General features: G+C 41.1%; 1 protein-coding gene across 1 annotated transcript in view; it reads left to right on the top strand.

Moving 5' to 3' along the window:
* The window catches only part of GALNT8 (polypeptide N-acetylgalactosaminyltransferase 8), a 37299-nt gene extending 14599 nt beyond the window's left edge, over positions 1 to 22700 (top strand). The window contains exons 3-10 of the mRNA XM_036251553.1: positions 355 to 538; positions 1258 to 1455; positions 2221 to 2335; positions 7843 to 8028; positions 18197 to 18334; positions 18893 to 18988; positions 19955 to 20122; positions 22671 to 22700. Coding sequence (XP_036107446.1) covers positions 355 to 538; positions 1258 to 1455; positions 2221 to 2335; positions 7843 to 8028; positions 18197 to 18334; positions 18893 to 18988; positions 19955 to 20122; positions 22671 to 22700 — 1115 coding nt within the window. The remainder of the gene's footprint in view (positions 1 to 354; positions 539 to 1257; positions 1456 to 2220; positions 2336 to 7842; positions 8029 to 18196; positions 18335 to 18892; positions 18989 to 19954; positions 20123 to 22670) is intronic.
* The last annotated feature ends 787 nt before the right edge of the window (positions 22701 to 23487 follow it).

Genomic DNA, 23487 nt, shown 5'->3' with positions numbered 1-23487 from the left:
GGTCTGGGAATAATGAGTCTTATTTGCATAATTTGAGGGATATATTCATTTGCTAGAAGTTGGAAAAGAGATTAGTCTGGGCATTCTGTCCCAATTGGTCCTTGAATAGGCCAAGTAGACATAGCTCACACAAGACAAAACAATTTCAGTTGTTTATGTATTCTCTAGAAAATCTGTGAGGGCTGAGGATGGAAGGGAGAGAGAGGTAGGTGCAGGGAACCAGTCAGGGCTGCAGAATTGCTCAACCTAAGCTGGAGGTCATTCAACCACGACTCTGTATAGAACAGGATGAGATTTCTGTACCAAATCAATGATTACACTCAGAGTTGCTATAGGTGTGCCTTTCGTTGGCAGGAGAACTGAAGGCACGCTTGGAGGAGGACATCAAGCTTTACAACCAGAAGCATCCGGGACTACTGAAACTAGTACGGCACAGCGAGAGGAAGGGTCTCGCTCAAGCCCGCAACACTGGCCGGGAAGAGGCCACCGCCGATGTGGTTGCCATCCTGGATGCTCACATCGAAGTGAACGTCGGCTGGTGAGGCTCCAGATTTCTTCTTCTGCCAAAAGGGGAGAAAGGAGATAATGTACATACTGAGTACAAGGTAGGATCATGTGAAAATAGGGAACGCCAACACCAGACCTCAAACAAAGGGAAGCTACAAAGACAGGACGCTTTTACTCGAGGATTTCAGTTGGCCAAGCATAGTATCTAGTGCTGGAGGAAAAACAGCGGGCGTGGCTGATTGACCCTGATCCCAGCCCTGACTTCACCCAATGCTTTGTCACTTTGTATACATCACTTCACGAACTTGATGTTCATGTGCTTATCTGTGAAATGAAGAGACTCTTTCCGTAATTCCTAAGGTTTTTCTCAGTCTGAAATTATAGGACACAGAGAGCTGTGTTCTTTGGAGAATGTGGAGAATCATAGGAAAGTCGTCATTTTGGAAACAGGGGTATCCGGGAGGTAATGTAAATTCAGGCAGAATACTGATGGTCCTGGGTCACGAGTGGCTTGGGGTATTATTTGGGTACTAATTTCAAATATGCCTTTGACATGGGTCAGCTGTGAGCATCCCCAGTTATCCCAAAAGCTGCAGAGCTTTTCTGGATTCTGGAACATTCCTCTCACTACCCAGCAACAGCCTAAAGGAAGAAGGTGCTCAGTGTCCGGGCAAGGTGCGCGGGGCCGCTTTGCTTGCTTCTGCTGCTTCCCTCAGCTCTAACCTGGGTTTGTCACACGCCGTCTTCCAGGGCAGAGCCCATCCTGGCCCGGATTCAGGAAGACCACACGGTGATCGTGTCTCCTGTGTTTGACAACATTCATTTTGACACCTTTGAAGTGGATAAGTACGCGCTGGCGGTTGATGGCTTTAACTGGGAGCTGTGGTGCCGCTATGATTCACTACCAAAGGCCTGGCTTGATCTGGACGATGCCACTGCTCCAGTGCAGTAAGTCCCAGAGGGCGCGGGAACCTGGTCAGCACGTGGGAAGTCAGAGATGAACAGCGTGCGGTGGCAGTGACGGGCAAAGGGCAGCAGGGATGAAGGACAGGGGATAGAGGGGGGAATAAAAAGCTGATCCCGGGTAAGAAATCACAGATGCTTTGGACTATTTAAGGGCTTTCAAGCAAAATAAAGCAAAGTTTATAACGTTTTAGAAAGCTTTTGGGCCATTTTAAGCATTTATCTGGCTATGAAGTAGGTATACCAAGATGACAAAAGATGTACTTTTATGTTGTGCTTTTTTTTTTTTTTTTTATCCTCACCCGAGGACATTTTTACTTTTATCTTCAGATGGGGCAGGAGGGAGAGAGGGAGAAAAAGAGAGAGAGAAACATCAATGTGAGATAGACACATCGAGTGGCTGCCACCCACATGATCTCAACCAGGGCCGGGGACAAACTGCAACCGAGGTACGTGCCCTTAGCGGAAACCGAACCTGGGACTCTCTGGACCGTGGACCAACGCTCTAACCGCTGAGCCAAATCGACCAGGGCAAAAGATGCACGTTTAATGGAACTTGAAGGGTTATGACACACAGGGGTGAGGAGAGACTGCACACACGTGGTCCAGCTGGAGGGTTAGGGATGCCTACAGGAGAGGAGGCTTGGGTAGAGTTTCGAAGGCTAAACCATCAATGCGCCACTTACTGTTCCCCTGTCCCCAACCCATTCATTATCCAGAGGTTAGTAACTCTTGCTTTGTGCTCCACAGGAGTCCTTCCATCATGGGCATCCTGGCTGCCAATAGGCAATTCCTGGGGAAGATCGGATCTCTGGACGGTGGGATGCTGGTCTATGGAGGAGAGAATGTGGAACTTAGCCTGAGGGTGAGTCCATTACCATTCTTCTTATGGTACAAAGCAGAGGGAAGTAATAGAAGGGTTGAAGTATCTTTGGAATCCTGGGACAAAGCTGAATGTCATTGGCTCAAGAGGTGGACGAATCCTCATGTTTCTAGGTCACTAGAGAGAGGCAATAGGACTTCTGGAGTGGAGAATTTTTTGTGTGGGTTTATATGATCTGGGACATGCGGGTGGGAAGGGGTAGAACTGAGGCTCAGCAGATGGTGTCCCTATTGCCCTTGAAGAATCCAGGCATTTTCCCAGCACCTCCTAGAATAAAGCAGCTTTGTGGCAGACAGCTTTCTATAAGACCAAAGAGAAGCTGGGCAGAGGGTCCAGGGAATACAGATGTGTGGGCAGCGAAATTGCTCCTGAATGGACGCTGAGAACAGCTCACGTGGAGGCCTAAGGTCATGCTGAGATGTAGTCTCATCCAGGACAAATAGCCAGTAATGGGTTTTACAGCAATAAAATCCTCAAACCAGTTTGAGTTCTGACCAGCTTCCTGTGCACTGGCTTCTCATTTCAGCAATGATGCCTCTTCTCTGCCTCTGACAGCCTCTCATGCTTTCTCAGGTCAAATGAACATCCTGAATCATTGTGCTTTATAAGGGAATTCAGGGTACAAGCGAAGACAATTGGAGATATTTCTTTTTTTTTTTTTAATCCTCACCCGAGGACATTTTCCCTTTTTTTTTTGTTCAGGTAGAGTGGGAGGGAGAGAGAGGAACAGAGAGAGAGAGAGAAACATCAATGTGAAAGGAACACATCGAGTGGCTGCCACCCGCATGACCGACCAGGGCCGGGGACAAACTGCAACCGAGGTACGCGCCCTTAGCGGGAACCGAACCCGGGTCTCTCAGGACCGCAGGTCGACGCTCTAACCACTGAGCCAAACCGGCCAGAGCACAATTGGAGATATTTCAAGTGCAAGTTCATATTACATCAGTGTATCAGTTAGCTATTGCCACAGAAGATTCTATGTAACCAGCCACCCCAAACTCAGTGACTTACAACAACAATAATTTATTTTCAGAGATCTGCAGGGGCAACGGGGCTTTGATGGCATGATCACTCTTGAGGTCTCGGTTGGGAACCAGTACATTATTTTTAATGCCTTATCCAGTTTGTCAAAGTACATCCTGTGGCCAAGGCCAATGTCAAGGGTGGGGAGTATCTTCTGTCTACAATGAAGCCACGAAGAACTGGGGCCAATAAGTCCAACCCATCATGATCAATTTGGAACAGGTTTCATGCATAGAATATCCCTTCCACAGTATTGTTTTTCCTCTTATGTAAAATCTACAGGCCTTCGTTAAAAGGTCCTGACCCTTGGATCTGTGACTGTTCTTGTTAGTTTACCCCTCTTTCATTTTCCAGCCTAAGGCTGCACTTTTAAAAGGGGCTGCACAATGATAGAGAAAACTACACAGTTATTCGAGTCCAAAAATTAAGACCAAATTCTACTTTTCCACTACAAAGTTTGTGTTGTCCTGGGCAACATACAAGTTCTCTAAGCCATGCATGATGACCGACTCATGGCTTACACTCAACAAATAGTTAATAATAAAAATAATAATAAGGATGTCAGGATGATGTTGTAAAAATTGCTGGCCCTAGGTTCTAATCCTGGCTCTGCAGACTCGCTGTGGACTGGGCTTCTATTAACTGGCTCCCCCTGCCAACTCCAAAGTTCTGTGCCTCAGACCAGGTGACCTCGGGTCCATTGTGGCTTCTGGAGGAAGAGGATGATTTCCTGTCTGAAGCTTATTCCGGTCTACTCCCTTCAGTTTCTATCCAGTCGAGACTGATAACCACACATTGCATCCACTTAGGAGCCAACCAGGACCCCACATTTATATGTTAACAAAGAAGCCTTGAGTCCCCATCTGGGTTGGCCATTAAGCCACAACCATTCTTTGGCAGAGAGAACTCCTTTCTTTGCCTGGGGGTCTTGATCCGTTTTTCCACTTGTGAAATGAAGAGAAGTGTCCTTGTTTTCACCACCTCATAAGAAGGATTGTGCGGTTAAAACGTAATAAATAGTTTGAAATGATTTATTAAGATATGCATTAGAATTCTTGTTTGGCTTCTGGGACAGAGGCCAAAATAACAGAGGTTTAAATAAGATAGAAATTAATTTCTCTCTTCCATAACCGTTTGAACGTACGTAGCTCAGGACTGAGGTGGCAGCTCCAGGGGGATGGGGATCAGGACTCTCCCATCCTGTGGTGGTGCCACACTCAACATCACACCGTAATCCAGTTAGGAGGGAGAGAGAGGAGGGAAAGAGAGAGTGTGCTGTTTTGTTTTTGTTTAAAGGGCTCTACCTGCAAGTTGTGTATATCATATTTCATTGGCCACTGCTAGTCACATGGCCACACCTATGTGCAAAAGAGGCTGGGAAATGTAGATTTCAGCTAGTTGGTTACATGCCCAGTTATTCCCTTTCTGACTATAGATGTGCAGGGGTGGGGTGGGGGTGGGGGGTGGAGGATAGAAATTGAGAGAACAGTTAGTCTCTAGCACAAAAAATATAAATGCAGAAATAATTATTTTATGTATAATGCTTAGCAAAGTTCTGAAGATAACCCTAGCTACACTGTGGCTGGGGTGTTCCTACCTACCAGAGCGTCCCATGAATTTGGCTGGAACCCCAGATCCCTGACTTATAACCCAAAGCCCTTCTTCCCATTTCCTTATTCTTTTCTCTACTCCCCTTTTCTGCATCTGAGCTGCCTCTGTTGCCTGTCCCACATGAAACTGAAACTCTGCCATTTCATTTTCCACAAGAAGTCCTCTTTCTTTTAACATTTGGTGATAGTTTAAAATAAATTTTGCTGGGAAAGTAGGGAGTATCAATTAAGGGACATTTTTTTTTTTACCATTCTTGAATAAAGCGGTTTACCCACATGCAGATTCCTTGGTTTATGTGCGTGGCCATTGGCCTTTTAAGACCCCTAAGCACTTGTTAGGATCTGTCTTTCTCCAATAACACACCTCAGAGAACATCAGAGCTGCATGGAGTGTGTATTCTGACACCTAGAGGCCACAGCAGCGATGCTGTGCATGGGTGTGCATAGGTGAGGGTGGGGCACTGAGGCTGATGGGCCCGAAAGGAAAACCCGCATTTGTCAAGCACCTTGAATGTTCTTGGCGCTGTGCCAGAGGCTAACACGTGCACTGCAGAATCTCAGTCTGGTCTGTCATTTACTAGCCAGGAAACATGGGCAAGGTACGTAAGTGGGGATAATAATGCCTACATGGTGAGGGTTAAGTTTATGAAAAATATTAGGATAGTATGTGGCACAAAGCATGCCGTTACTATTATAAGTAGAAACTTCATGTCTCTGTAAGTGGGTCAGGGAGAGAGAGAGAGAGAGAGAGACAGACACAGAGAGAGAGAGAGAGAGAGAGAGAGAGAGAGAGAGAGACAGAGAGAGATTTGGGCAAGTGGAATAAATTGAGAGTAAAATTTGAAGTGTTGGTCAAGAATAATAGTTCATATTACTTCAAAATGACTATTATGACTTTTATCTCTTCGCTTGAATTTAAGGTTTCTTGTGGCAACCATTATTTTTTCTCTCTTAAATTCCTGGGGTTTTGGCCGGGTCAATGTGGCTCAGTGGATTGAGCACCGTCCCATGGACTGAGAGATCCTGGTTCGATTCCCGGTCAGGGCATATGCCCGTGTTGTGGGCTCGATCCCCAGTGTGGGGCATACAGGAGGCAGCCAATTGATATTTCTCTTTCACATGAATGTTTCTATTTCTCCCTTCCTCTCTCTCTCTCTAAAAAAAAAATCAATATAAACATATAAAAAAAAAAATCCCTGTGGTTTTGCAAAACTCCTCCAACTAGAAAAATTGAAGTTGTGTTTGGATTTTTAAATGTTTGGCTACAGAAAATCAAATCTGAAAACAAATGAGCTGTAACCCCCACATGTTCTGGGAACGAATGGGGAGACATGCAGGGGGATAATGGGAGAGGCAGAGGTGCTTCCCATTCATGATCCCGGACGCAGCTGTCCCCTGAGTGCCTGTTCTGTCATCAAGTCCACCTGACAACCGTGATGGAGGGTTGCTCATTGCCCCCAGTTATCAGGTGTGCAGTGATAGATTTGAACACAGGTTCAGTCTGACTTCCAAACTTGGCTTTTTTTCAAGAGGCAAGGGAAGGGAATCTGTGGGTTCGGCAGCTGAGGAAGGGATGAAAAACAATGAGTCAGATGAGGGGACTGGCCCCCAGGTGGGTGAGTGAACTAGTTGCTCACCCCTGTCTGAGGGGCTCCGCAGGCATGAGTGCAGTAGGGTGCTAACCACTGCCAAACAGGCTAATTATCTCCCGAAACTGCAACTCCCTTGGGCAACCATGAAGAGAAGACACTGGACATGGCATCAATCTCATAGCAGTAGATAGTTGACCACCTGCTGGGAGGAAGACCATATTTTTAAGCCAACTATTAGAATGTATGGTCTGGCAGATAGGTTTGTACCCATCAGGATGACAAGAAAAGGCAATTATAATTTATATAATTATAAATTATCTCTTGGTTTCTCTTGGTCAAGAATTACCTGTATTCGTTATCTATTGCTGTGTAACATTATCACAAACGCAGTGGCTTAAAGCAGGGCAATTTACTATCTCACAGTTACTGTGGGTGAGGAGTCTGTGCCTGGCTTAGCTGAGTTCTCTGCAAGGTTGCAGTCAAGGTGTTGGCCAGGGCTGGGTGCTCATCTAGGACTGACTGAAGAAGGATCTGCTCCGAGGCTCATGTTGGTGTTGGCAGCATTGAGTTCCTGAAGTCTTCCAGACAGAGGAGGCATTCAGGTTTGGCTGGCTCTCGGTCGGAAGCCACCCTTAGTGCCTTGCTCTCCGTTTGGAGGCTTACAACATGCTCCTTCAAAGCCAGCAAGAGAGTGCCTCTCCTAGCAAGAGACGCGGCGATCCTATAGAATGTAATCACACGTGTAATCATGCACATACTATCACCTTTGCCATATTCTGCTGGTTAGGAGATCACAGGCCCACACTCAAGGGGAGGGGAGTAGGGAAGGGTGTGAAGAGGAGGAGGCAGGGATCATGGGGGCCACCTGTGAGTCTGTCCAGCACATTGCCTTATAGTTGACATGCAGGACAAAGGGGGGTTGTGGAGAGCTAACTCCAGTGGGGTTAGCTCAGAGCATGGCGCCGCTCAGGACACGGGCACTTTCCTAGGGGATAAATGAGCAGGGACAGACCTTTCTTTGTTTTGTTCAGGAGGACTTCCTGAAGGGAGTAGGATTTCTGGAACTGTCTGAAGGACAGGAAAAAAGAAGTTTGGTAAATTTCTAAGAAAGATTGTTTTAGATAAGTGGGTTGGGAGCAACAGTGATGGGAGTGGGAGGACCGAATTTCCCTTCTTTTAAAATGGCTCCAAAATATTGGTTTCTGTGTATCTTATTGGCCATGGGGCGAAGCCTGTCCCTGTGATTTCCCCCCTCCTCTCACAGGTGTGGCAGTGTGGAGGGAGAATCGAGGTCTTGCCCTGCACCCGGATTGCTCACCTAGAGAGACACCACAAGCCCTATGCCTTGGATCTGTCTCCTGCCTTGAAGCGCAATGCTCTCAGAGTGGCTGAAATCTGGATGGATGAATACAAAGACATGGTCTACTTTGCCTGGAACATACCCCTCCAGGTTTGTCATGGCATTGAATAGAAGCAGGGGAGAACAGAGAGGAGGAGGTGGTGGTCCTGGTGGGAAACGGGAAGGGATGCAGCAAAATGCCTTCCCAACCCTAAAGAATAAGAGTAAAGTGTGATGATGATGACAACATTTATGTAGCAATACTATGTTCCAGCCTCATTAATCATCACAACGTACTTATGGGGTAGGTTTTATTTTTAATTTTATGTATTTTTAAAATTTTCAATTACAGTTGACATTGAATATTGTATTAATTTCAGGTGTATATCATAGTGCTTAGGCATTTATATAACTTATCTAGTGTTCCCTGGGATAAGTCTAGCACCCGCCTGGCACTATACACAGTGATTACAGTATTAGTGACTGTATTCCCTATGCTGTACTTTACATCCCTGTGACTACTTTGTAACTGCTAATTTTTATTTCTTAATCTCTTCACCTTTTTCACCCAGCCCTTAAAATCCTCCTCGCATCTGGCAACCATCAGTTTGTTCTCTGTATCTATGAGTTTATTTCTGTTTTATTTATTTTGTTTTTTAGGTGTAACATATAAGTGAAATCATATATTTGCCTTTCTCTATCAGACTTATTTTACTTAACATAATACCCTCTATGTCCATTCATGTTGTTAAAAATGGCAAGATTTTATTCTTGTTTGTGGCTAAGTAATATTCCATTGTGTGTGTGTGTGTGTGTGTGTGTGTACACTCATACACACCACATATTCTTTATCCATTCACCTATTGATAGACACTTAAGTTGCTTTCATGCTATGGCTGTCGCAAATAATGCCGCAGTGAACATAGGGGTGCTTATATCTTTTCAAACTAGTGTTTTGGATTTCTTTAAATAAAACCCAGAGGTGGAGTTGCTAGGTCATTTGGTAATTCTATTTTTAATTTTTTTAAAAGTTCTCATCAGAGGACATGTTTCTATTGATTTGAGAGGGGGGTGGGGGGGGGGGGGAAGAGAGAGAAACATTAATCAATTGCCTTCCATATATGCCCCAAATTGGGATCGGACCTGCAACCTGGGTATGTGCCCTGACTAGGAATCAAACTTGCGATCTTTTGATACATGGGACAATGCTCCAACCAACTGAGCCACACCAGCCAGGGCTCTATTTTTAAATTTTTTTTTTTTTTTTTAATGAACGTCCAGACTGTTTTTTATAGTAGCTAAACCAATTTACAAAACCAACAGTGCATGAGGGTTCCCTTTCTCCACATTCTTGCCAGTACTTGTTTGTTGGTTTATTGATGATAGCCATTCTGACAGATGTGAGGTCATATCTCACTGTGGTTTTAATTTTCATTTCTCTGAGGATTAGTGATGTTGAGCATCTTTTTCTATGTCTATTGGCCATCTGTACATCCACTTTGGAAAAGTGTCTCTTCACATCCTCTGCTCATTTTTAATTGGGTTGTATGAGGGTTTTTTGGTGTTAAATTGTATGAGTTCCTTACATATTTTGGATTTAAATCCTTATTGGATCATTAGCAAATATCTTCTTCCATTTAGTAGCTTGTCTTTTCATTTTGTTGATGGGTTCCTTCACTGTGCAAAAACTCTTTAGTTTGATATAGTCCAATTTGTTTATTTTTCTTTTGTTTCCTTTGCCTGAGGAGACATATAAAAAAAAATTACTAACAGTGATGTCAAAGAGCTTAGTGCCTATGTTTTCTTCTAGAATTTTTATGGTTTTCAGTCTTACATGGAAGTCTTTAACCCATTTTGAATTTATTCTTCTATATTCTTTTGCATGTCTGTCCAGTTTTTTCAACACTATTGAAGATACTGTCTTCACCCGATTGTATATTCTTGCCTCCTTTGTCATGGATTAATTGACCATATAGGCATGGGTTTATTTCTGGGTTCCCTTTTCTGTTTCATTGATCTATGTATCTGTTTTTTTGATACCATGTCATTTTGATTACTACACCTTACAGTATAGTTTGATATCAGGTAATATGATTCCTCCAGCTTTGTTCTTTCTCAAGATTGCTTTTGCTATTTGAGGTCTTTGGGGGTTCCATATGAATTCTGGGATTATTTATTCTAGTTCTGTGAAGGATTCTGTTGGTATTTTGATAGAGATTTATTAAATCTGTGGGGTTAATGATGTTGATTCTTCCTATCTATAAGCATGGTATATTCTTCTATCTATTTGTGTCTTTTCAATGTCTTACAGTTTTCCAAGTACAGGTTTTTTTTTACATCCTTGGTTAAATGTATTTATAGATATTTTATTTTTATTGATACAATTGTAAATGGGATTGTTTTCTTAACTTCTCTTTCTGAGAGTCTGTTATTGATGTATAAAAATGCAACTAGTTTCTGAATATTAATTTTGTATCCTATCACTTTAGTGAATTCATTTATCAGTTCTAATAGTTTTTTGGTGGAGTCTTTAGGGTTTTTTATATACAGTATCATGTCGTTTGAAAATGATGACCATTTTATTCTTCCTTTCAAATTTTAATGTCTTTTATTTGTTTTCTTTAAAAAATTTTTAAAAAATATATTTTATTTTTTTAAAGAAAGAGGAAGGGAGAGAGTGACAGAACCATTGATGTGAGAAGAAAACATCGATCGCTGCCTCCTGCACACCCCTCACTGTGGATCATGCCCGCAACCCGGGCATGTGCCCTGACCTGGAGTCAAACTGGGACCTCTCAGTCCATGGGACAACGCTCAATCCACTGAGCCACACCAGCTGGGCCTTTTATTTATTTTTCTTATCTGATTGTTGTGGCTAGGACTTCCAATACTATTTTGAATCAAACTGGTGAGAGTGTACATCCTTGTCTTATTCCTGATCTTAAGAAAAATGCTTTTAGTTTTTCTCAGTTGAGTATGATGTCAATTGTGAGTTTGTCATAGATAGCCTGTATTATGTTGAGTTATATTTTATTTATTCCCATTTTTTCATAGATGGGTAATGGATTTTGTCAAATGCTTTTTCTATATCTATTGATATAATTATGTGATTTTTATCCTTTATTTTGTTTATGTGGTATGTCACATTAATATCACATTAATATATCACATGATATATGTTAATATATCATAATACTGAATCAATCTTGCATCCTGGGAATAAATCCCACTTGATCATGATGTATAATCTTTTTAATGTATTGCTGAATTTAGTTTACTAATATTTTGTTGAGAGTTTTACTATGTTCATCAAGGATATTGGCCTATACTTTTTTTATAGTGTATTTGTCTGGTTTTGGAATTAGAGTAATGCTGGCCTCAAAATGAGCTTGTGGACCTTCTCTTGTCTTGAATTTTTTGAAGTAATTTGAGAAGGATAGGTGTTAATTCTTCTTTGAATGTTTGGTAAAATTTACTGGTGATGCCATCTGGTTCAGGACTTTTGTTTGTTGAAAGTTTTTTTTAATTACTGATTGGTTGTTTTGATTTTCTCTTTCTTCTTGATTAAATCTTGGAAGATTGTATATTTCTAGGAATTTACCCATTTTTTCCAGGTTGTCCAATTTGGTGGCATATAATTATTTGGTAGGATTTTTTTTTTTAAACTCCTTTCTGTTTCTGTGGTATCAGTTGTCACTTTTCTTTCATTTCTGATTTTATTTATTTGAGTCCTCTCTTTTTTTTTTTTCTTGATGAGTCTGGTTAAAAGTTTATTAATTTCATTTATCTTTACAAAGAACAAGCTCTTGGTTTTATTAATTTTTTTGTTTGTTTTTATAGACTTTATTTTATCTATTTCTGCTGTGATCTTTGTTTTATTTCCTTGCTTCTATTCACTTTAGGTTTTGTCTGTTCCTTTTCTAGTTTGTTTAGTTGTAAGGTTAGATAGTTTATTTAATATTTTTCTTATTTATTGAGGTAGGCTTGTATTGCTGTGAATTTCCATTTTGGAACTGCTTTGGCTGTGCCCCATATTTTGAGGTCATTGTGCTTCCATTTTCATTTGTCTCAAGGTATCTTTTGGTATCTTGGTCTTGTTAGCCCATTCATTTGTTAGCAGCACGTTATTTGTGTATTTTTCAGTTTTCTTCTTGTAATTGATTTCTAGTTTCATACCATTGTGATCAGATGTTTGATATGATTTCAATCTTCTTAAATTTGAGACATTTTATGTCCTAACACTTGGTCTGTCCTGGGAAATGTTCTGTGTGTGCTTGAAAAGAGTGTATATATTTCCTGATTGGTGTTTTTGGATTCTTAGGATGTATTCCCAGAACACCAATCAGAAAGATTATATGCACCCCTATGTTCATAGCAGCATTATTTATAATAGCTAAGATCTGCTAACAGCCCAAGTGCCCATCAGTAGAGGAGTGGATAAAAAAGCTGTGGTACATTTACACAGTGGAATACCATGTGGCTGTACACAAGAAGGAGCTCTTACCCTTTGCTGATAACATGGATGGACATGGAGATTATTATGCAAAGCAAAATAAGCCAGTTAAAGAAAAACAAATATCACATAATCTCAGTTATATGTTGGAATCTAATGAACAAAATACACTGACAAACAAAATAGGTCCAGAGGCAAAGATGATTAAAACAGAATAACAGATCTCAGAGCAGAGGGGGATACAGAGGATGGAAGAGATTAACCAGATAACATATACGCACATATGCAGAGCCCATTGACACAGATAATAGTGTGGGGAAGGCCTGGGGTATGGTGCAGGCTGGGTGAGGGGGGCAAAGAGGGAGTAAATGGGGGGACATCTGTAACACCGTCAACAATACATTTTTAAAAAATTACAAGAAATATTTGGGAAATGAGGGAAAAAAAGAATATATTCTGCTGATTTGGAGTGAAATGTTTTATACCAATTAATCCATTTTGTCTAATGTGCTATTTAAGGCTGGTGTTTCCTTGCTGATCTTTTTTTTTTTTTAGTCTGGATAATCTATTCATTGAATGGGAGTATTAAAATCCCATTATTACAGTATTACTGTCGTTCTCTCCCTTTATGTCAATATTTTCTTTACATTTACAAAGGTTATATCTTGTTGGATTGATTCCTTTATCAGTATAAACTGTCCTTCTTTGTCTCTTATTATGATATTTGTTTTAAAGTCTAATTTGTGACCTTTGTTTTAAAGTCTAATTTGTCAAATAAATATTGTTACTCCAGCTTTAAAATTTTTCATTTGCATAAAATATCTTTTTTTCATCCTTTTACTTTCAGTCTATGTGTGTATTTCAATCTGAAGTGAGTAACTTGTAGGCAGCATATGTACGGGTCTTGTTTTCTTATACATTCAGCCACCCTGTAACTTTGGATTGGAACATTTAATCCATTTAATTTTTTAAGGTTTATTTTTTATTGTTGACAGTATTACAAATGTCCCCTATTTTCTCCCCACTGTCCCCCTACACCTAGCCACCCATCCCAACCCAGGCCTTCAACACACTGTTATCTGTGTTCATGGACTATACATATATGCATATAAATTCCTTGATCTATCTCTTTCAGTCCCCCTCATCACTGTCCCCTCTGAGATCTGTCAGTCTGTTCCATGAATCCATGTCTCTGGACCTATTCTGTTCATCAGTTTATTTTGTTCATTCAATTCCAAATATAAGTGAGATCATGTGATATTTACCTTTCTCTGATTGGCTTATTTCACTTAGCATAATGGTATCCAGGTTCCATCCATGTTGTTGCTAAGGGTAAGCAATTCTTCTTTTTTCAGTTGCGTAGTATTCTATCATGTAAAAATTGTACCACAGCTTTTATTATCTACTCATCTACTGGTGAGCACTTGGGCTGTTTCCAGATCTTAGCTATTGTAAATAATGCTGCTATGAACATAGAGGTGCATATATTCTTTCTGATTGGTGTTTCAGGATTCTCATGATATATTCCCAGAAGTGGGATCACTGGGTCAAATGACAATTCTATTATTAATTTTTTGAGGAAACTTCATACTGTTTTCTATAGTGGATGCACCATTCTTCATTCCCACCAGCAGTGTATTAGAATGCCCTTTTCTCCACGTTCTTGCCAGCACTTGTTGTTTGTTGATTTATTGATGGCAGCCATTCTGGCAGGTGTGAGGTGATACCTCATAGTAGTTTTAATTTGCATCTCTCTGATGATTAGTGACATGGAGGAGTTTTTCATATGTTTATTGGCCATCTGTATGTCCTTTGGAAAAGTATCTATTCAGGTCCATTGCCCATTTTTTAATTAGATTGTTTGTCTTCCCTTTGTTGAGTTGTATGACTTCTTTTTTTTAATCCTCATCCAATGACATTTTTCTATTTATTGTTCAGATATAGTAGGAGGGAGAGAGAGGATGAGACAGAGAGAGAAAGAGAGAGACATTGATGTGAAAGGGACACATCGAGTGGCTGCCACCCGCACGACCCAACCAGGGCTGGGGACAAACTGCAACCGAGGTATGTGCCCTTAGTGGGAACCGAACCTGGGTCTCTCTGGACTGCGGACTGACACTCTAACTGCTGAGCCAAACCCCTTATCAGATGTATCACTGGCAAATATGTTCTCCCACACAGTGGGTTCCCTTTTCATTTTGGTAATGGTTTCTTTTGCTGTGCAGAAGCTTTTTATTTTGTTATAGTCCCACTTATTTACTTTTTCCTTTGTTTCTCTCATCCTAAGAGATATATTGGCGAAAATTCTGCTATGTGAGATATCTAAGATTTTACTGCTTATCTTTTATTCCAAGGTTTCTATGGTTTTGCAACTTATATTTAAATCTTTTTCCCATTTTTAGTTTATTCTTGTGTATGGTGTAAGTTGGTGGTCTAGTTTAATTTTTTTGCACATATCTGTCCAGTTTTCCCAACACCATTTGTTGAAGGGACTGTCTTTACTTCGTTGTATATTCTTCCCTTTTAGTCAAAAATTAATTGACTATAGTGATGTGGGTCAACTTCTGGGGTCTCTGTTCTGTTCCGTAGATCTATAAGTCTGTTCTAATGCCAGTACCAGGCTGCTTTGATTACAATGGCTTTATAGTATAGTTTGATATCCAGTATTGTGATTTCCCTAACTTTGTTCTTCTTTTTCAAGATTGCTGTGGCTGTTTGGGGTCTTTTTTTGGTTCCATGTAAATTTTTAGAATATTCATTCTAGATCTGTGAAATATGCCCATGGTATTTTAATAGAGATTACTTTGAATCTATAGATTGCTTTCGATAGTATGAATATTCTATTGACATCTATTCTATTGATATTCATTCCAATCCATGAACATGGTATATGCTTCCATTTATTCATATCCTCTATTTCTTTTTCAATGTCTTATAGTTTTCTGAGTATATGATTTTTACCTTCTTGGTTAAATTTATTCTTAGATATCTTTGTTGTTGTTGCAATGGTAAATGGGAATTTTTTTTTTTTTTTTTTTTTAGTTTCTCTTTCTGCAAGTTCATTATTGATACGTAAAAATGCCATTGGCCTGGCCAATTTGGCTCAGCGGTTAGAGTAACAACCTGTGGATCAAAGGGTCATGGACTTGATTCTTGGTCAAGAGCACTTGGTTTGCAGGTTCAATCCCAAGCCCCAGTTGGGCTCATGCAGGAGGCGACCGATCAATGTGTCTCACGTTGGTGTTTCTCTCTCTCTCTCTCTCTCCCCCCCCTCCCTCTCTTCCTCCCTTTTACTCTATTAAAAAAAAAAAAATCAATGGAAAACTATCCTCAGGTAAGGATTAAGGAAAAAAATGCCATTAATATCTAGATATATCCTGCCATTTTGCCAAATTCATTTATTAAAACTAGTAGTTTTTTTGGTGGAGTCTTTAGGATTTTCTATATACAATATCATATCATCTGTGAGCATTGACAGTTTTACTTCCTCCTTTTCAATTTGGCTGCCTTTTATCTTTTCTTCTTTTCTGAGTGCTGTGGCTGAGACTTCTAATAGTATGTTGAATAAGAGTGGTGGTAAGCAGACATTTCTGTCTTGTACCTGTTCTTAAGGAAAACGTTTTTAGTTTTTGCCCATTTAGTATGCTGTAAGTTTGTCATATTATGGCCTTTATTATGTTGAGGTATGTTCCCTCTATTCCCACTTGCCTAACAGTTTTTTATCAAAAATGGGGGCTGGATTTTGTTGAATACATTTTCTGCACCTATTGATATGGTCATGTGATTTTAATCCTTCTATCTGATTATGTGATGTATTACATTTATTGATTTGAGAATATTGTACCAGCCTTGCATCCCCAGAATAAATTCCACTTGGTAATGTTGTATGATCTTTTTAATGTATTGCTGGATCCTATTTGCTAATACTTTGTTGAGGATTTTAGCCTCTATGTTCTTCCGGGATACTGGCCTGTTATTTTCTTTCTTTGTAGTATCTTTATCTGCTTTGGGAATTAGGAAAATGTTGGCCTTGTCAAAAGAGCTTGGAAGTTTCCCCTCTTCTTGTATTTTTTTGGAAGAGTTTGAGGAGGATAGGTATTGAATTTTGTTTGCTGAAAGTTCTTTTTTATTACTGCTTCAATTTCATTAGTTGTTATCAGCTTCTTCAGGTTTTCTGATTCCTCCTGATTGAGTTTTGGAAGGAAGAGTGCGTGTTTCCTGAAATTTGTTCATTTCTCCCAGGTTGTCCATTTTATTGGCATATAGTTGTTCATAGTATTTTCTTACAATCCTTTGTATTTCTGTGGCATCAGTTGTTACTTCACCTCTTTCATTTCTAATTTTATTTACTTGGGTCCTCGCTCTGTTTCCTCATGAAACAGAGTTTCATCAATCTTGTTTATCTTTTCAAAGAACATGCTCTTGGTTTCTCTGGCATTTTGTTTTTATTTTATTTTTTTAGTCATAATGTCACTTATGTCTTTCCATTCTGATCTTTATTATTTCCTTCCTTCTGCTTCTCTGGGCATTTCTTGTGGTTCAAGATTATTTAAGTTTTAGGGTTAGATCACTTATTTGAGCTTTTTCTTGTTTTTTTGAGGTAGGCCTGTGATACCGTGAACTTCCCTCTCAGGACTGCTTTTGATATATTTGGGGTTGTTGTGTGTTCACTTTCATTTGTTTCCAGGAAGTTTTTTGATTTCTTCCTTGGTCTCATTGGTAACCCATTCATTGTTTAATATTCAGGTCCCATGTATTTGAATGTTTTTGAGTTTTTTATTGCAGTTGATTTCTAGTTTAATGCCATTGTGATCCAGGAAGATGCTTGATATGATTCCAATCTTCTTGAACTTGTAGAGAATTGTTTTGTGTCCTAACATGTGGTCTGTCTATGAGAATGTCCTATGTGCACTTGAATAGAATGTATATTCTGCAGCTTTAGGATGAAATATTCTATAAATGTAGTTTTGATGTGGTCATTGGAGGAAATGAGCACAGAGTTTTCCTTGGTTGGGTTATATTTTATTATCCTAAGTTTACAGAAGAAGAAACTGAAGCACAGAAAGTTGAGAGAAATTTGTTTAAGGTGATAAGGTAGTAAGTGGCTGAGATAAAATTCAAACCAAGGCATAAGGAATCTTCTGATTCTTCTTCTTCATCCTTATGTTGTAGGGTAAGAATCTTCTAGATTACTTATTCTTCATCCATCATCAATACTGGTGGAATTTTTATGGTGCAGGGTTGGACATCAAGAATTCATTGTTTTAAGAGGTGGAATGTGCAATGGTGGGAATAGAGACTATAATCTTGTTGGATGTACATGAATAAGGATGACCTTGGCTAACGACATACAATTGTCCCTGCCACCTGAGGTCAGTGTGATTTGCTGTCTTCTGTTCCTGAGCTGTGGCTCTGGGCTCAAACATCCTTTCATTTTGATTCCCCACAGATGTCACTTTTAGAAAATGTCCTTTAACTTCCAAATCTTGCTGCCAGAATATTCCTTTTGAAAGCCTTTTCTGGCCATCATGAGTAGTATTTTGTGTCTTATTGATGTAAATATTATCTCTAACAGGAGCAGTCTGTGTCAGCTTGCTGATGATGGGAAATAAACTTGAGTGACTGCACAACACAGGCCTTGCAAGTGCCTTTGCAACCAAAAGAGATTCCTAATGTTCAAGCTTTTTTTTCACTTTCCCTGGAAAACTATAAATTATTAAGGTTACTTTCCAGGCCGTCAGAAATATACCCAGTTCCTTCAGGCATCATCCACACCCTTTGGAGGAGCCAAGGATGTTACAGACACACTCCATGTTTTATTTACAGAACTCTGGAGTCGATTATGGAAACATTTCTTCCAGAATAGCACTCCGGGAGAAACTGAAATGTAAAAGTTTTGACTGGTATCTGAAAAATGTTTATCCAGCCCTGAAGCCAGTCCGCAACATCGTGGCCTACGGAGCAGTATGTATTATGAAATTGCATTTCAGATTTTAAATGTTTGACTCTAATAGATAATAAAACCTGAATTGCATAACTAACCAGAAAAGGATTTACCAGACCCATCCTACCCACGATCCTCTTCCTATCCCCAACCCCTTTCTCTGCTTTGTGCCCTTAGAGCCTCACGGTTTCCTTTCATCTCTTATCCCCCAGTTCCCATCTCTTTTCCTTCTCCCTGCCTCCGCTTCCTTCCTTTGCCAACTGCAGCCCTTGCTCTGACCCTTCCAGCTTCTCAGCCAATCAGGGTGCTTGGCCTCACCCACCTGAAGGTGGGCATAAGTGCCCCTTCTCTCTATGCTGTGATGGTCCATGGGGGCAGGTGTTCCCAGGGAGTGGGCATCACTTCAGTATTTGTCTAGGGCTTAGAAATTGCTGTCAGTAGACCAAACCGCTTGTCCTTTTGGCTGGTAATTTCTGGCACTCTTGGGGTACGGGAGAAAATGCAGGGCCTGGGGAGGCTTGATGGACCTGTTTCTCTGACTCTTTCCGACAGTGTTGTCCTGTGTTTTGCTCCTTCAGATGAAGAACTTATTGGAAGAAAGTATCTGCCTGGATCAGGGACCCATTCCAGGCAACACCCCCATCATGTATGGCTGTCATGGATACACTCCACAGGTAACTTCCACCATCCTCTCTGTACGGACAGGATGAGTCTAGTCTGTTGAGGCTCAACTTTTGCCGGCGTTGGACTCCGTTAGATGACAGAGAGGCGGGAGCTGAGAATCCTGGGTAATGAGTCATGGTGAGACCCACACCTGTACTTGTCACTAAGCACTTCCAAGTTCATTCAGAAAGTCACAGCAAGACAGTTCTATTTCAGATACGGGTGGGGCAGGCAGAAAGGCTCTGATCTGTTGCACTCGTGCTCCATGGTGATATTTTTATTGACTATAACTTTCAATGTCCCCTTTTCTCCCCCTTCTCACAGTCGCCCCCCCCCCCCCCCACGGCTCCTTGTGGCTTCTTCCCTGGAGAAGGAAACGGGGCTAGAGAAGGAGGGCTGAACGGAAGTCCCTCCAGGGGATAGGAGAGGTCTGGCACCATGTGCGAGGTGTAGGGGGCACTTCCCTGAGACTATGACATCCATCGTGTGACTTTGCACGTTGCCCTCACAGGAACCTTCTGAAGGATAGATAGCATTTCCACTTGACAAATGACACATTACTTGTGTGACACATTACTTGTTCAGACTCACTGAGCAAGGCAGGGGCAGACTGAGAATGGGAAAGGTTTCCTGACAACAAGCTCAGCTGAGGCTTACAAGGACACCTATGAAGTTCAGCTGTGTGTTTTGTTCAACGCTAAGCTTCCCTCATCCGTGCAAGCCATGATTTTGTTGGGCCAGCTGTGTGCAAGGAAGCAGGCTAATGTTCCCTCCTCGTGTCTGGTCTTCTTCCTAAAGTCCACTGGAGGGTGGGTGGGGAGAAAGGAACAAAGGGTACTTCTTGTTACCCAGGGAAATTCAATGCTCCTCGTGGTACCTGAGTATCCAGGGGTCCCAAGAGCAGTCTTTATGTCCACTATACAGCCCAGGCCTCTGCCCTGACTGTGTCCATGGCAGATCCCTTTGCTGTCTTCTAGAACGTCTACTACCGTCTCTCTGGGGAGTTGTACATCGGACCACTGATCGCAGAGGCAAATGTCGACGATCGCTGCCTGACGGACCCTGGCCGTGGGGAGAAGCCCACCTTAGAGCCCTGTTCCAAGGCAGCCAAAGATGGACTGCACATGTATTGGGATTTTAAACCGGTGAGTAACATACTTTTTGTTTTATTTTTTATATCTTCACCCGAGACATTTTTGCATTTATCTTCAGATAGAGTGGGGGGGGGGGGGGAAGAGAGAGAGAAAAACATTGATGTGAGAGAGACACATCGAGTGGTTGCCACCTACACGACCCCAACTGGGGCCGGGGACAAACTGCAACCAAAGTACGTGCCCTTAGTGGAAACCGAACCCGGGACTCTCTGGTCTGAGGGCCAACGCTCTAACCGCTGAGCCAAACTGGCCGGGGCAGTCACATACTTTTTAAAAGATAAATACATTAAAATATAATATGAGAAGTTCAGATTTGATTTGATAGTGTTTTAGAAAGATTCATTTTGGCCTTGGCCAGCTTGGTTCAGCAGTTAGAGCGTCAGTCTGTGGACCAGAGAGTCCCGGGTTCGGTTCCCGCTCAGGGCACGTACCTCGGTTGCAGTTTGTCCCCGGCCCCAGTTGGGGTCGTGTGGGTGGCAAACACTCGATGTGTTGCTCTCTCACATTGATGTTTCTCTCTCTTCCTCTCTTCCTCCCACTCTATCTGAAGATAAATGCAAGAATGTCTTTGGGTGAGGATTAAAAAATAAAAAAATAAGAAGAAAGATCCATGTTGTGTCAGTGTGTAGGGAAAATACTGGCAACAGGGAACTGGGCATGAGACACTAGACACCGAGTCTGTTGACTAGGGTGGGGCGGCCGAGGGAAGGCATAGGCACCCTGTTGTGGCTTAACAGTTACGAGTTTGGGTTCAAATCAGAGTTCAGTCACACTTAGCGAGTTTATTACCCTCTCTGAGACTCGGCTTCCGCGGCTATAGAATGGAGATGGGAATATCGACTTTGTGGGTTGGGAGGGTTAACTGAGATAATGTGTGTAAAGTATTTTAACATAGCGCCCGGCACACAGAAAGTATTCAATGAACAGGAGCCACGTTCTCAGTTTTATTGTTCATGATCACCAGAGAGTCTAGAGCACTGGGCTGAAATTCGACAGGGACTGTAGACAAGTCCTGACTTTCATTTCAGCATCAATTGACCAAGAAGCAGGCGGAGGGACTTGGTGACCACAGCCTGTGCGTGAATGTGCTGTGTGACAGGGCTGAGCCACACGGGCAGGATGCCATGTCCTGACGGAGGGAGGCAGTGCTCTGCCCACGAACATACCTCTGAGTATGTGGTACTGTATCAGGTCCAGGGCCCGTGTATTAAAAGACATGGACAATCAAACTCAGTAATTCCTAACTTGGAGCTAGCACCCTCTTCGAGAATCTGCTGCAGGCTACGGACTGTCTCCAGAAAAACATGTATGTGCGCAGTTTTGCTTGCAATTTCAGAGGGGTTTTGGATCTTAGATAAAGTCTCTCTGAACTAGACAATATCTGTGAAAAGGAGGAAGGGAGTAGTAAGTCCTGTCTCCCCGCTCTAAGCTCCAACTGTATGGAAGTAGATATAATCCTATGAAAGACTCCCTCATCTCAGGCACTTTTGTCGGTGGTGTTTCCTCTCCTCCCACCTCTTTACCCTGCCAGATGCAAAGTGTTCCTCTGGATTCTCTGTGTTATCAGGGTCCCTCTTATAGACTCATCTCATTATCTCTTCGAATTGCCTGCTCACCTGCTTCTTTTCACCATTAGACTGTAGGCTGGAGGGCAGGGCCTGGGTGTGTGCCTTGTTTTCTCTCTGGCATCTAACACGGTGCCTAGAATACAGCAGGCATTCAAGAAATGTTGCAGAACAAATAAAAGATTGGCAGACCTGGAGGTATTGGCCAGCAGAGAGTGGAATCTAGAGGAAAGATGATGCTGTGTTCATGAGAAAGAGGAAGTAGACTTGTTCAGTGTCTACAGAAGGGCAGAACTAAGCCCAGTTGTTGGAGATCAAGGAGTTTGACTTAACATGATGGGCAGGGGGAGGAATTTCTAACAGTCGAATGTCTTCAGCTGTTCTACAAAATGCCTGGCAAGGTGGTGAGCTCTCTGTCAAAGGTAGTCACCAAGCAAAGCATGTTTGAGCATCTGGCAGGCCTAGTGCAGTTAATGTGAGTTTTTGACATCCTTAATGCTATCTCTTGTGTACAAAAAATACAATTACAGGTTAACTTTCATGAAAAAATTAATATTCAATTTATCAAAGTTATAAATGGAAGAACTCTAGTTTTCCTCTACATTTTTATGTTCTACTTACAAATCGTGCACCTATCAAGGTTTGACAATCACTTCTTAAGTGTCGAATCTGTACGACTTGTATTTGTTTTTCTTGTTTCAGTATATTAGCTAGAATTTCTAGCACTGTGTTGAATAAGAGCGGTGACGGGACATCCTTGCCTTGTGCCCCAAGGTAGGGGGAAAGCATTGAGTCTGTCACCGGTAAGTGTAACATTAGCTGTCGATTTATTTTTGTAGACGCTCTTTATCAGTTGAAGTAATTTCCCTGTGTTTCTAACTTTTTAAGAATTTGTTTTGATCATGAATGTGAGTTGGGTTTTACCAAATGCTTTTCTGTGTCAATTGATATGATCATGTTTTTTTCTTCTTTAGCTTATTGACATGATGGATTATACTGGTTGATTTTCCAAGTTGAACCAGCCTTGTATGCAAGGAACAAATCACACTTAGTCATGGAGTAAACTTTTTTTCATGCTTTGCTGGATTTGGTTTGCTAGTATTTTGTTGAAGATTTTTGTGTCTAAATTCATTAGAGAACATGGTTTGTAGGTGGTTTTTTTTTTCTTTTCGTGCTGTCTTTGGTTTTAGTACTGGCCTTATAGAGTGAATTGAAAAGTGTTTCCCTCTTCCTTTGATAAAGTTTACCCTTTTGGCAAAAATTATAGAATAGACTAATTTTTGGAAGAGGCATTTTCTGGAAGAGATTTTCTGAAAGATCTTGTCTTACATTGGTATACAACATAGCACTAGAAATTCTAGTCAATATAATCCTTCTGTAAATGTTTAGTATACTTCTTCAGTGAAATCTTATAGGCCTAGAGAATTCTTTTTCTGGAACTTTTAAGTCTGAATTGAAAAGTTTTTTAATGGTAGAAAGCTATTAGATTATTTATTTTGAATTTTTATGATTATTTTTGATGATTGAGTTTTGGTCGTTTATGGTTTCTGGAAATTAGCTTCTTTCTTAAAATGTATGAGTATAGACTTATTTGTAGTGTTTTACTTATTTGTTTTTTATTGTTGAGATGTAATTGACATACATTATGTTAATATCAGGTTTACAACACAATATATATGATGTACTGCAAAATGATTACACACACAATAATTTTAGTTAACACCCATCACCAAGCAGTTACAAAATATTTTTTCTTATGAGAACTTTTAAGATGTCTACAAAACATCTCTT

Source organism: Molossus molossus, unplaced genomic scaffold, assembly GCF_014108415.1.
Source record: "Molossus molossus isolate mMolMol1 unplaced genomic scaffold, mMolMol1.p scaffold_m16_p_10, whole genome shotgun sequence".
NCBI lineage: Eukaryota > Metazoa > Chordata > Mammalia > Chiroptera > Molossidae > Molossus > Molossus molossus.
This window is presented reverse-complemented; position numbering and strand designations above follow the sequence as displayed.